Below are 14,922 nucleotides of genomic sequence, written 5' to 3'. Positions count from 1 at the left end.
TATCAGGTTACAATTCTGTTTACATCGTGTGCTCCGTTTTCTAAAGAGACTACTGCTAATGTTGTTTCACTTGCCAACTATCGTTGTACAATTTCTACTTCAATTAAGAAAACAGTGTCTCGCACACAAAGGGGACTTGGCTAATTGTAACAGTTTTGTAACATTACCAGAAGTCAATTGGTAATTCCACTAGATGGCGTAGTCATCATGTAATTCCCTGTTAAAATAAACGGTGATAACCGGTAGATGGCGTAGTCATCATGTAATTCCCTGATGTAGTAGGCAGAGAATGGATACAAGCAGGCGCAGCGCCCAACAGTGAGAACCTCAACCATCAGCCGATTTATTTATTTATTTATTTTTTTACCTTAGGAGACCATTGACTTTCATTCAGCACAAAACTCAGCCTGAAAAAGTCTAATTGAATTTGGTTAAATTGCTCCAAGCAAATCTGTTGTAGACGGGAGAAGTTGTGAAAAGACAGCAGTAGTATAACGCCGGAAATTTTGCTTAATGCTTTCAAAATAAAAGCACAAAATATAAGTTTGAAGAGGGCTTCTATTAAATTAAATGGCCATTAAATTGATTGACACTTGCGTTTTCGACTTGAAATGTTTTCTAATTCAAGTATTTTATTAAGTCACAACATTCTTATTTTAGGCTGTAACAGGATGTTCTTTTAAAGGCTCAGCCCGGAAATCACATTTTGCTCTTGGCAACTTGACACTGGTAGTTCCGACGACTTATTAGTCTATTACGGAGGAGGTGTGTTTGCATATGACTTGTTGCACGCCCCTCTCACTCTGACGCAAAGTAGCATAGACTGCGCGCTTCAGTTCAATCCGGCTGGAGTAACCCCAGACTTGGTTTGCTGGCTCTTGACGCTAAACAATGTAGACCAAGCCGCAAAAGTTTTAAAAGTTATCTTTGCGCACGGGACAGGCGGTGAGAGGTCTTGGGAATGACTGCAGAATGGTTAATGCTACAAGTGTTGGTTTCTTTGCATCCCTGTGGAAAGTTATCTGAAGGGTCAGAGGAAGATACAGCCAAACTTCGGAGCCAGAGGAGACCATCTAATCTTTCTTGTCTGGATTTAGCAAGAGCTCTGATTGTTTTTAACTGGATTATAAATTAAGTTTAAATGTAGTCAAATAATTTCTGTGACAGTTTTTCTTTCAATACCACCTTATTGGTGTTTTGTTTTTGGACAAGTCTTGGATAATCATCTCCACTGTGGAGTCACTTTTGGAGACGTTGGACTGGAATTACGCACGGGATTCCTCTAACAAATGACAGCCTTTAAGTTGTTTCTTTCGTCCTCAGTTCATCCACTCAGCTTCCTGTATCGCACTCATCCACGGCATTACTCCCCTCATCAGGTGAGGTAACCGTGGGGAGTGAAAGCTTCTCTGTTTCTTCCCCGAGGATGTGGGGAGGAGGTTTTCCGATGTATGTCACCGTGATTGTGACTCTTCTCCTGGTCATTATCGACGTGAAAGCCAGTGGAGAGTATTGCCACGGTTGGCACGACTCTCAGGGCGCGTGGAAAGAAGGCTTCCAGTGCCCGGAGAAGATCGACGGAGAGGACGCGATCATCTGCTGCGGGAAATGCGAGCTGCGCTACTGCTGCTCCAGCACGGACGCACGGCTGGATCAGGGGAGCTGCGACAACGACCGGCAGGCTCCGGAGCCCGGGACAGAGAGCAAGGAGAACAAGGACTCTGGTGCAGGTATAAGCACATCACTTACACGGTTTCTTACTTTACTGCAACTTCTAGGCTACAACTCACTTCCGGTGTACGTTGAAACTTTATCAGTCATCAAATCATGTTACAAAAACCTGAAAAGAGGGCAAAGGAAAATGAAAACATGGATACACACATAATACAAGATTGAATTGATTCTGGTGACCAGAATGTTGGTGAGTTCCGGGACTTTCACAATAAAACCCTTTGATTCAATTTAAGGCTAGACTATAGTTTTACCTTTAATCTAAGTCACAAAGACTGTGACATAGGTACTTGAACTAACTGACCTAATAATTATTATTGTTGGTCTCAGCAAAACTTTTGTTTAAGCTTTTTACGAATGTACTTAAAGCTGCTGTGAGGAACTTTGGATTTGTGTTGATTTTGGCGCCCCCTGTGGACAAAGCCGTACCTCTTATCTCTTTGCTGATTTTGTCCTGCACATGCTTAAGTGGCGGTTTTCAACAAAAAATCTCACCCTTCTTTCTTTAACACTCATATGTATCACTCGCTTTAAATGTCTGCCCTGGAATATGTAGACAAAGGCAGCGTGCAGTTAATCGCTTTGTCTGACACCTACCCCCCGCCAGCAGTTTCAGGCATTAAAAATAACTATATAGAAATAATCAGTCTTGTCGCTGATGGTCCGGTTTGCTTTTGTAGGTCATATAGAGTAATCAGAATTAATTTCAGTCTGTTTCATAACCAGCGAAAAACTCCTCACAGGAGCTTTAAAAGTGACAGATAAATTAATACAAATAATAGGCATAGTGTGACGACAACATGCACAGGATATCTTATGCAGTTATTTTAAGGTTTGGTGTCTTCTTAAAAACACAACAGCCTCACTGTATATCCTCGTAAAGAGCTTCATCTGCTGCCTGCTCCTGTTGGCCACAACAGCTGCACAGGAGACACCAGAAATCCAGTTAAATGCACTCACAAATGGCAAACTGTGCCGTGCTGCACTTATAAATAGCAGTGTTTGTCCTGGCCTGTAACAGTGCAAAGTGGGGGCCGGGCTCAAATCACGCTGTCCCCACGGGGATCAAGTTTGGACTTGACCGGATCTTGGACAGTGGCTCACCAAAAGGCGCTGACAGCTCTGCTCATTTAAAAAAAAAAAAAAGCGTTATGTATCATTTCCTACCAGGCTGGTGGAGTCCCTTTCCCATCGTCAAACTCCTCCTGTAACCCCCCACTGTCGTCTCACTGGTGTCTGTGGACTTTCAAGGAAGTCACACTGCTTCAGACAAGTTGTTTAGAAACTCAATTTAAACCATTTCACAATTCAAAGCAAATTTTAACCCCTATTTCCAATTTAAAAGATTGGATTAGGTAAAAGGTTACCACTGCTTACACTTCCATAAATCAATCTACCATAAAGCCCCTTGCCTTATGCCATGAATAGAAGATAAACAAGTAGATAACAGCACTCCAAACAAAAGAGCAAATATTGGACATCAGAGAAAAAAGGCAACACTGCCTTTCTTCACTTTTCCCTGGAGGATATTCTGCCCTCTTTTGGACCTCCAGCTATAATCTGTCATTTGCTAAGACTACCATGCCTTATCACTTCAGGAAGGGGTATATACATTTCATTTAGTGGCCTCCAGCCAAAAAAACTTAAAGAAAAGCAGCTTTTTCCACACAAAGAAAAGAGGAAGTGTGTGTTTTTTTTAAGGCCTGGTTCAGTTTGTGCATTTCATTCATTTTTCATTCACTTGCAGCCTATTAATCATCCAGGAAAGATACACACTGTAATGTCACTGGATAACAGGCAGGAAATTATTAATGTGCTCAACATGAGGGAACATATGGTATTTAGGAACAGGAGAACGCCCCTGGGAGAGCCGGGGGAGACGAGGGAGAGTCCTCAAAAGACTGTGCCCAAAACAAGAGCTTAAGAGAGGGGGCTGCTGTTACTGCAGCATGCCTGCTACGGCTCAACTCAGGCAACAGGTGTGGAAGAGTGACAGGGAACAATAGGAGGGTTCAGCCACCATGTGCACAGGATGAGAAGGTCACACATAGCGAGAAGTAAAGGACTAAAAGAACCCTTATACTTTATTTTTGCACTTTGGGCTGCCTTGTATTTAGTGTTGTTAATAGTTACATGACAAGATTTTACCACCCAAAAATATAATAAGTGCCTGAATTATCTTTGTAGATGCAAAAGTCAGTCAGTCTGACCACTTTGGTCCATATCTCAACAAATTGGTTTAGAGGGAAATATCTCATCAGATGTTGGATTGCCATGAAGCTAAATAAAGACATAATTTCCCTGTTAGGGTGAATTTGTAACTGATTCCATTACTTTAAGTTAAGTGTCCTCATGAAGTTTATATTCGTCCAACACTTGACCAAAAAGCCTCAAATGCAAAAAGATTTCCATAAGCCTCTGCTGTACTATATTAGCAACAGCACTTAGCTCAAAGCTACATTAGCTAAGTACAGGCTCACAAGCAAAGCTCTAGACCCTTACTCGTGTTTATTCTTTCCTACCCTGTTTGCAACGTCACATATTTATCTGTTGTCCCTCAGGAGTCAACCTGACCCATAGAAACAGTGTTACTGAATTATATGAAATGGTTAAAACTATCCATTAGCTCCAAAGCTAGCAACAGTAAAGTGCTACTTAACCGTGTAGGCATCAGTAGGCTAAAAATCTAAGGATGTGATAAATATAGAGATATATTTTCTGCTCATTTCTTTTTACTTTTTAGACTTTAAGTACATTTTGATAATACTCAAAAGTAACATCATTTCCATAAGCCTCAGCTGTACCTATCATATGTTAGCATTAGCAGTTAGCCCAAAGTTAGCTAAGTACAGGCTCACAGAGCACAACTGTAGATGCTTTGTTTCTTCTCTCTTACCCCGTTAACCTCACAGATTTATCTGTGGACCCTCAGGACTCAGAAGCAGGCCAGACACATGAATTTAGAGGCATTGGAATTATTACAAAAGTATATAAAGTAGGTAAAAGTAGCTCCAGAGTTAGCAACAGTTAAATGCTCCTTAGCGATGTTTGCATTCGTAGACTAACAATATAATGTGACATACAACAATATATCCAGCCTTTTTTTTATCTGTTTTATTACCTGTGTGCATTTTACTGATTTGCTTTAAGTCTTATTTTACTTCTATGTGAGTACTTTGAGTTTGCTGTATTGGTATTTCCAATGAAGTAAATGATCCGAGTACTTTTTCACCACTGTATTTGCTGAACTTTACAGCTTTTTCGGTATTCATCGCTGATTTATTGTAGAGTATCTTGGAGAGGAGCCCTGCAGTTAAAGTAGGGATGAAGTAACACAAGACGAAAGTTCTTGCTGTTACTAATCCTTGTTGGTCATACAGTAAAAGGGAATGAAGGCAGGGATGTTGAAGGGAAAAGAGGGCAGTCGAAGGCTCCCTTGGACATTTCTGGTAGTAACTTATATATGTGTTGCCATTACAGAGTTACTGTGAAAACCTGTTTACTGGAAGGTGTTAGCTGTGAGCTGCGTTAGCCTCTGAAGTTGACACCGCTTCTTGTCAAAGGGAAATGGGTCAAGGTCCTAGTTTGTTTCATGTCACAGAGTCCCGGGCCTCGGCTGCCGCTGGTTTATGTCTTTTGTCACCTGGACTCACCGCCTCGGCCGATGCATGTCCTCCAGCTCTTAACAGCTTTCACGCAGTAATCCTTTTTAATACCCCGCGACTTTTGATGAACATTTTGAAAAAACTTTCTCAAGGCCGTCTGGATGTATTTCAAAGAGCCCAGAGACAAAAGGAAACTGGAGCCAGTTGCCACCTCTCTCTCTTTGGCATACAGTTACACCTCATAACACACGGGCACATTCAAAGCAGAAAATAACTACACCCTGTGGGAACAATAAAACACAAGTAATCACTACTAATGTAACACGGTCGTTATTGTGATTGTAAGGTGTTTTTGTGAGGGAGGCATTGGAGGAAAACACCTCAGAAGTGACCTCACCTCATCTGTCACCCTGTTTCTGCCAAAAAACCTAACCTCGCTGTGTGCCTTCACTGTTCGGCCAAAAGGTGCAGTTAGAATAAAAATTTTTATAGTCTTTTAAAGCAAAATTATTGTTGATGATGTTTTAAAATTGTTGTTGGAGCTTCTTCTGCTCACACAGCAAATTTATAGTCTGGAGCTGAAATCTTGACGTATAAATCTGTCAAGATTTTGACCTGTTTAATAACGTCTCTGCTACTCTGCCGAGCAGGTCAAACTCTGATTGGTGGGACCGCTGGAGCTTTCTTACCGAGTGTGAATTACTGTTTTAAACAAAAAAGAAAGAAAAGGTCAGCAAGAAGGAATGGGCTTACTCCTTTGATTTAAAGGGCTGAATAACCTCCCGTTCAGCTACGTTAAATCAGTCAACTTTAATACCTTTCTTTAAGCTGAAGCCAAAAACTGTAGTTCAACTTGAGTAACTTATTTTCAAAGGGTTAGTCATAAATAGCCAAAGAAAAAAAGAAGGGTCACAGATATCTGCTGGCAGCCGGCCTTAAGAATGTCACACACTCACACACACACACAGGTCTGCAGGGTCGAGGAGGTTGGGGACACAGTAGGGTGCTGAGGATTAAAACAGATCAAAACAAAGTTAATAACTGCTAATGAGAGCCTGGGACTCCCTGGGGACCTGATCCCAGTGTACCTTTCATTCTTCTACCCGAGTCCAAACACTCCTCTCTGCTCAGGCTTTTGTTTCACTGTCTCACTAAATCTCAGCTCACATGTAGGAGTAGAAAAAACAGAGATATCCTGCCTCACAAACTGTTTTTAATGCGTCTTTTCTTCTCTCTCTGTAGTGCCCATCTATGTGCCCTTCCTGATCGTGGGCTCCGTGTTCGTGGCTTTCATCCTGGTGGGCTCTGTGGTCGCTGTGTGCTGCTGCCGCTGCCTCCGGCCCAAACAGGAGCTGTCATCCGGAGGTGCGACGGGAGGCGGGGCCGGCGGCGGTCGCCTTCTGGAGACCATCCCTATGATGGCCAGCTCGGGGACCTCCAGAGGCTCATCGTCCCGCCAGTCTAGCACAGCCACCTCGTCCAGCTCCTCCGCCCCTCCGGCCGCCCCCCGCCCAGTTCCGCCTCCTCTCATGAGAGCTCAGGCCTCCTGCTGCCTGCCCCCCGATGCCAGCGTCTTCGTCAACATGCCCACTAACTTCTCCGTGCTCAACTGCCAGCAGGCCACGCAAATCATGCCTCACCAGGGACAGTTTCTGCACCCGCAGTACATCGGCTACGCCCACCCCGTGGCCGCCACCGCTGCCTTTCTGGACCCCACTCAGGGAGGATACAGACCCCTCCAGTCCCCCTGCCCTCCTCCCACTGGGGGGTCTAGTGTCACCAGTGACCAGAAATTCCCTCCAGTGACTGTGTGATGAGGGGCCAACCTGCAGACCACTCTGTTGTGACGTTTTAACCTGTGAGGGCTGCACCAGAGACCTTTAGGGACGCTGCTGGAGAGGAAACAAAAGGCAGACTCACATGAAGGACTCATGAGGCAGCAGGGTCTGCCCTACTATTGTGTGATGTGTGTGTCTGTTAAGTGTGTTATTAATCTGTTGGCATGTTGGAATGAGCTAAGCTCGGGCTATAATGGGAGAAGACGGATTCATAAACAGTTTGTCTTGATGAAAAGACTGCATATTGGGGTGTTTTTACGGCCCATATGGCTGATCCTGCAGCTCAAACAAGGAGTGTGCATGTGTGTGTGTTTGCATGAGCGAGTCTGTGAAAGTGAGAGAAGGTTTGTTGGCTTGTACGTGCCGGGCTGAGTGATGACTAGATGATTTATAGCAGTGAACTGTATGAAAAGTGGATATTCAAGCAAAAAAAAAAAAATGATGACCACATGCTGTGTTTATGTCATGTGCACATCTGCACTTACATACAGTTTGTTTATGTTGAAAGTATGAGACGAGAAAGCATGTGAAGAGATGTTTGTGCTGCATGTGTGAAGTGTGGAGGGACGGGGGGCTGTGTGAGTAACTGTGAGCGAGCTGTGCGTAATGGGAAATGCAGGTGGTGTGATGTGAAAGGCAGTCGCAATCTCCCTGTAGGCCATTTAAACTCTAATGAAGTGAGCACAGGACATAGACTGTGACGCTCCTCCCTACAATGCACCCCCCCCCCCCCCCCCTCCTATTCCTGCCACCCAAAAAGAAAAAACACACATAAAAAAATCCCCAACTGCCCTGAGCGGAAACACACTGCCCGAGCAGAAAATAATCACGCAAGGCCAACAGTTAATGTACCTGACAGGTGTGAGTGTGTGACAGAGAGGGAGAGAGTTCTCTGAGGTTAACAGAGTTAATTATACAGCGAAAATCCTGCCAACTGCCCTCTTCATTTCTCCCCCGTTAGAAGCGTGTGCGCGTATTCACTCCCACAGTTCAATGCGGAGAGCACAAGCAGCTCCAGGGCAGCTTTGAGTTATTATTTCCCTCTTACAAAAAGGCACAAAAATCGCAGTTATCGGTTGTTAATATGAAAAGAAGAGCCTTTCAGTGCAGCGTGGTGCAGCCGGGTCACTGGTAACTCAGTAACACGCAACTTGAGGAATGTGCTGCTCCACTGAGCGTGCAGCCTGAGATGTCCTGAGATGGAAACAGGTATGTTTGCATCTGTACTCCCAAGCACAACGTCTGTAAGACACAGTGGGCAGCTTGTGTGTGACAAAATAAGAGTATCTGTTTAATGATGTATGAAATCGGTCCAATTTGATGCCAGAGTGATTTTTCATATGAATCCTGAAAAATAAACAGCTTTTGAACAGAACGCAGTGTGTCATGTCTTTCAACACAAAGCATCTCTTTGTGCTGTAGAAGCATATCTGTGCTGCCCCTGTGGATAAATTACGTCTTCATACACACTTGGTTTACAGAAAAACAAACGTGTGAAAGGGTTTTGCTCACAGAACTGTCTGAGATTCTTTATCCTCTTGAAACATGAACAAACATCCTTACACTTAAGCTTTTAGAAACACTAATTACCCCCATTCAAAGACAGCTTTACCACCCACAGAGTGCCTGTCAACTCACCTGATCACAGAGAGGAGGAGCGAACAACAATGGACAGTTTGAAACTATGACAAAGATCAGGAGGTGTAGTTTTGGCAGGCTCCTCCAGGAACATCAGTTATGTGGAAAGCGGAGCTGGCCGTCAGAGAGTCACCGGGGAGGAGTTGAAGAGTGTAACTGGGTCTCTGGCTCCTGCTCGGCCCGATGGATTCTCCATACTGCAGCAGCTGTAGTCGGTTTGGGCTGGGCCGCATCCAGGAAGGTGGGTGGGAAACGGGATCTCCAGTTGGACGTCCAGAAGCAGGGGGGGTGCATTAATCGGCTAACGGCCTGTCCATACGGACTCTCCTGGGGTTAAAGGAGCGTGGGAGAGGTTTGATCCTGGTTAAATATAAAATAATACCTATTTCACGTACAAAGGAAGCCTTTTTGATTTATTTCAAGCATTAAATGTAAACCAAATCCCTCCTACTGTTACCCTGTATCAACACATTTAAAGGAGCAGTTCGCCCCTGGAAAAAGCCGCTGTCAGTCAAAGCTGGTGTTCTCTGTAATCGATAGAGAGAATAATATTTGAAATTGGCGCAATAACTGTGGAGAAAGTTGTACAAACTAGGGATGCACGATATTATCGGCACGTTATCGGATATCGCCCAACACGCCGATATAATTAACCAATAAAATAATGGGCTGCTGCATACTTGATTAAATGCCCGACCTCGGCGCAATGTCCCCGGCGCGAAGAAGACCTGTGCGGCGCAGCGTGATGACGTCACGTGTGTCTACCTGCAGCATGAGAGAGTTAGAAGCCAAAATGTCCGTGATGTGGAAGTTTTTCAAAGTGTCCGAAATAGATAGCAAAACTGCTCTTTGCAATGACTGCTCAGCTTCGGTGATGCGAGGAGGAGCCAAGGCAAAGTCTTTCAACACTACAAACTTGATTAACCATCTCAAGACCCGCCCCCCCGACCGTTGTAACAAATGTGATAAGAGTATCACCGTTATACTGTACGCTAATTCCAGTACAGAAGAGAGTTGATGATCTCTGCAATTAGGTGTGCGGGAAAAAAATATTGGTATCGGTAATCGGCTCAATGAGTTGTAAAATATCGGCATATCGGATATCGGCAAAAAATCCAATATCGTGCATACCTAGTACAAACAGCTCATGGTTTCGTCCATTCTACATTCCTACAACACCCAGCGTGCATTGCGCCTCTCCCTCTAAAAGGAACGGCCCAGCGAGAGATGCTGGAGTGAAATACTACCGTTTTCAGTGCAGGCAATGGCTCAGAGCGGGACAGGATCTGAAACACGACAAGAATATACCGGTGGATCGTCTAAAAAATCTTCAGGTCTGCAGTTTACATTTCAAACCTGACGATTTTGAACGAGTCATGACATCGGAGGCGAGCGTTCCTAGACTGAGGAAGTGTAGTTTAGCGAGCTCTATGGCCTCCGCCAGATGATGAGTTTTACATAGTCAGATGGAGGTTTTCCAGGGCCTGTTGGAGAAGTGGATAGCGTCCTCCAAAGGCACAGAGCCAAATCGCATTTTTTCCTACCATAATAGCATTAGCTCCCCGTAATAGCATGATAGGACTGAGGTTGAAAATCGGCGAAGTGGCCCTTTAAAGTCAAGACACAGAGCCATTAAGTCAGGCCATGGATTGATTAGATTTAATGATTAGGACTCAGATGGACAACCCCCATCTCGCACCCTTTCAATCTTGCATTCTTGAACTGGGGTGTCCTCGACACAGAGCACACAGACAATGGACTCTACATTCAGACATTTCCCCGAGCCAAAAAACACACGATCCAGGCAAGCGTCTCAGTCAGATCCCTTCTGTTTTGGATGCCTATTAGCACTAATTCAAGTAAAATATTCCCTCTAAGACATGTCTCCACATATGAGTACAAAAACAGGCATTAATGAAAAGAGGAAAAAAAAAAGAATATAAACAAATACACATTAATGTCCACTTTAATAAAAAAAAGGAAGAGTCCAGGAAAGAAACTGAAGGAGGAAGCTCTAATGCCAGGTTTGCTTCTTCTATGTCAGCTGACAATGCAAGACGGGAATCACAGGAGCGGTCAGAAACAACAGGAAGTGGATTTGTTTTTTAAAACTGGCCGGGACGAGGAGATGTGTTGGAGAGGAGGAGAGACGCAAAGGCTGCAGAGCGGCGAGGTGAGATAGGGAGGGAGCAAGGGGACGTCCCATTGGGGGTGGAGGGGTTGCAGCAGGGTGGTGGTCCAGTTTGGCGTTAGCGTTCTGCCTCAGTGGCATCTCAGTGGCGTTTGGCAGTGAGGCTTGGTGCTCTGATGGGACGTGGAGGTGGGGGCTGTAGAAGCTTAGGTGCAGGCTCTGGCAGTCCTTGGTCTCTGCCTCCCTCCCTCTGGTTTTAAAGGAGCGCATGTGTGCGTGTGTGAGTATGTTTATTTTGACATCCCCGCCCCCCTCCCCAGCATGTGATGACTGATTAGCTAAACCCACCTCACGAGAGAGATGAGAGGGAACCGTGGAAGCCAACACACGCAGGGACAGACACACACATGCACACAAACACAGGAGCGCCGATGCGTGCAGACGTACATGCACAGGCAGATACAGACGCACTGGAATGCACGCACACACATACACACAGGGACACACACATAAACACACAGTGGCATGAAGCAAACCCAGTCTGAGGGGTATACAGATATGAGGAGCAGTCTCTGAGTTTGACTTGTCATGTCTGTGCGTGGATATGATTGCTCATGCTTGTGCAGCTTGTGTGAGTTTGAAGTCTTTTTATATTCCGTAAAGTCGACCTGGTTCCTTCTCTCAAGTCAGTCCTCCGTGCGGCGGCGACGGCCTCCACGCCTGACCGTGACCCCCCCACCCTCCCCGGCGAGGGGTCAGGTCATAGTTCCAAGTAAGGCCACAGCAGGGGTCGGTCACCCGGCGTGAGGGTTTCACATGAGTCTGTCTCCGCTGTCGCCTTTGACAACCGTTGGTACGGTGAGCCGAAGCCTTGGTCAGGGGCGGGGCTAGAGGCTGGGGCGTTGGCGGGTGGTGTCATAGGAGCGTACGACCTGGGATTGGGAGACCACGCCGTGCTCCTCCTGAGAGAAGGCATAGCCATCTGCAGAGAGAGAAGAAGATGATGTTGTGCTGTGTTATTTATTACAGGACTCTTACATCGGATTGCTCAACGAGTGTTGTTATTCTTGGCCAAATACTTTACAAATACTGAGAACTCAAGTGTTGGGAAGGGCAGTGTTGTTTTTGGGCTCCATGAGACAGAAAGATGGAATATTGTTGCTTTATTTTTACTCTTTGCTAAATTTGACACCCACAAAAAGACCTTTAAGTACACAAACATTTTCAACAAAATTTCAACAGTCTTTTTTTCTTGTCTATTTCTGAGAAAGGGTATAAATGGCAAGTTTTATCACAATATAATATTACACAGATTATCTCGACAACAACACATTACTATGTGATATCAGGACCAAGGCCTGTATTAAAGCAGGACTTGTTTAACGTTACAGTGTGTGTGTTTGAAAAAAGGACACTCACGTGACACAGTCTGCTGCACCGAGTTCGAGCGTCCTACGCTTGAAGGCGTTTTCCTAAAGACTCTTGTCAGCAGATGGGCACGTTCGTTTAGACTGCAGAGAAAGGAAAGAGATATCAGTAACTCCAGGGTGGCGCCACATTCCCACTCAGTATTTGGTGGTTAAGAGAGAATATCAACTACTCAAACAACTACTCAACACTATCACATATTTCTCAGTGCTGTAGCTGAAGATTTAACTGCTTTCTAAGACATTTGAAAGACAGTCCTTCAAGCTTCGGAGGCGAAGCAGGGAAGAGGTGGATTTGATACCGACTCCTTCTAACATCAAATTTTAAGCCAACAGTAAGTCATAAACGGCTTCAGGGTAACAGGGCATCCACAGTAAACTATTCCCCAACCACCACCCCCCACTCCTCTCTCCTCTCCTCTTCGTGCCCCCTTTCCAGGAAGAAGACTGGATCCTCTGTTCGGAGACCACACGCCGTCACGGCTCCTCTCCTCCCGTGACCAAAAATAACTAAGTCCTTTCCAGATATTGCACGCAAATGCATGCACACACACATATAAACACCTATTTGGTCTTTTAACCATCATAACAGCCTGTTAAGTCATTAGCAGAAGCAATGCATGAAAGTCAATGACAGTTGTACCCCTGAGTGCGAGTGAAAGTCGCTTTTTGCCAATTTTATCTGAAAGAACACATTTTAAACATTTATCTTCCAAAAGGAACATTTAATTCACAAGAGGGGTTTCTTTGGACCTTTTTGATGATTAACAGAGAAGTTATAGACCACAGCCAGCGCTCCCGAGGTTCAAATTTGGATCAGGCAGTTTGGAAATTCTTAACACTGTTAGACAGTTGGGAACCTGCGTTCGAGTTTTTGTCAAAAAACAAGAAAAAAGTGAGGGATTCTGAAGTCTGGCCAAAAATAATGATGTCTGTTAGATAGATGACAGCGCTGAGTCAAAGATAAAAGACGATAAAATGAAAGGCTCATGCATCAGTACGACTCAAATTGTCCTTTTCCTTCTGCAGAGGTTCTTTTTTGGCTACGTCCTGATTCAAAAAGGCCCAGGGATGTGCGTCGTTTGAACTCTTCCCCGGAGACGCTCCTCGACTCTACCTCTCCAGCTCTTTCCCATGCCTACCCCAGGACCTCCGCAGGAACTACAAACACAGATGTGCTCTTTTTCCTTTTTGCTCCTCTGCCTACAGCTACTTTACTTCTCTAATGCTAAACGGAGAGGGCCCCAGGTATCTGTACTGCTTTCCTGGAATTAAAGTGGGGTCAATCCAGGACGGGGCCCTGCGTGGGGGTGAGGAGCAGCAGTGTGGTTCCCCGCCCTGAAAACATACCCCAGACTTCTCCAGCTCTTTTCAAGCTTGTCTTGATGACTCACTCACATCTACCTCTATACCTACAACTTGGACACATCTCACCAAATACTACACAGCTCTAGTGACACGATACACACGGCTAAATCACAGTGAGAGAACCACACATAAAACCAGAAGACACACCAGGTCTGTGCAGCAGTTCAAATCGATCCACCTATGAAGCAACCCAGAAATGGTGGATGGTAAACAATGGACATAAAGAAAGAAAAAAAGATGTAAAAATGATGCTGAGGTGATAAAAAGATAAACAGAGAGAGGTGTGAACTCAAAAGAAGTGAGGGTCACTCCAAAGCAGCTTGCAGAGGGGCACACAGGTCATGTGAGGTCACAGTTCACACAGTGGGACAGTGCAAACCAAGACACTACCTCTGTGAGCATGTGACGGCTCAGGTGCTACTGGACCTCAGCCTTGGCTTCGGCCCTGTGGATGGTACCGCCGATGAGTTAAATACTGTTTTTCACACTTACAGAAACATGCACTCATATATTCAATATTAATTATGAAGTATATGTGCATTAGAAGGTTGCAGCTAGTGTTGGTGTTGTACTAGACTGCATTATGGTGCATGTTCTTCCCCTCTCATCTTTGAAAATGAGCAAAACATCTCTTATTATAATGAAGTCCAGTTCCACAGCACGTCAAACTACATCCTCAATAATACACATATTTAAACTCTACATCTAAACAAACATGTTAATGTAGAAATGTAGCGCTCAGCTGTTGATTTTGAATTGCACCAAATGTAACAGGTTTGGCTAGTACAGCGGCTGCCGAGTATATTACATATATACAGTGGTAATGCTTTATATTAGGCCCTAGTAATAAGCGTTAGATAATAGGTAATAAGACCCTTATAAGTCCTTATAAGATGCTTTACATTAAATATATAAGAGCATTAAATATATGTTAATAAGACTATATACATGTTGTAATAGTAACATAATGTATTTATTTTTTAGATATTTAGACATTTATAAGCACTTATATTGTGAACAATTTAGCTTAAGAGCGGTAATAAAAGCCTTATAAGTGTCTTATAATTGTTTATAATAGCATTACAGACTTATTCATTGAGTCTTACTCACTTACCTGTTTTGCCATTGTTAATCCCACCTGAACTGGCAGTGTAAAAAGAGCTACTATCATTAACACTTCTATA

General features: G+C 44.4%; 2 protein-coding genes across 5 annotated transcripts in view; one reads left to right on the top strand and one right to left on the bottom strand.

Annotated features, from left to right (window-relative positions):
• The first annotated feature begins 863 nt into the window (after positions 1–863).
• Positions 864–8,541, top strand: LOC138595993 (protein shisa-2). Its single transcript, XM_069667545.1, has 2 exons — positions 864–1,730; positions 6,579–8,541. Exons 1-2 carry the CDS (start codon positions 1,427–1,429, stop codon positions 7,148–7,150), a joined length of 876 nt encoding a protein of 291 aa, XP_069523646.1. The 5' UTR covers positions 864–1,426; the 3' UTR covers positions 7,151–8,541.
• A 1,908-nt stretch (positions 8,542–10,449) lies between these two features.
• Positions 10,450–14,922, bottom strand: part of atp8a2 (ATPase phospholipid transporting 8A2) — a 51,473-nt gene continuing 47,000 nt past the window's right edge. For all 4 annotated transcript variants that reach the window (XM_069667138.1, XM_069667139.1, XM_069667140.1 and 1 more), the window contains exons 35-36: positions 12,363–12,454; positions 10,450–11,925 (exon numbers count right to left, since the gene is read on the bottom strand). In XM_069667138.1, the coding sequence (XP_069523239.1) occupies positions 11,831–11,925; positions 12,363–12,454 (187 nt within the window). In that variant the 3' untranslated portion in view covers positions 10,450–11,830. The remainder of the gene's footprint in view (positions 11,926–12,362; positions 12,455–14,922) is intronic.

The sequence above is a fragment of the Semicossyphus pulcher genome, unplaced genomic scaffold (genome assembly GCF_022749685.1).
Source record: "Semicossyphus pulcher isolate SPU_LCO1_2020_fin unplaced genomic scaffold, fSemPul1.0.p SCAF_18, whole genome shotgun sequence".
NCBI lineage: Eukaryota > Metazoa > Chordata > Actinopteri > Labriformes > Labridae > Semicossyphus > Semicossyphus pulcher.
This window is presented reverse-complemented; position numbering and strand designations above follow the sequence as displayed.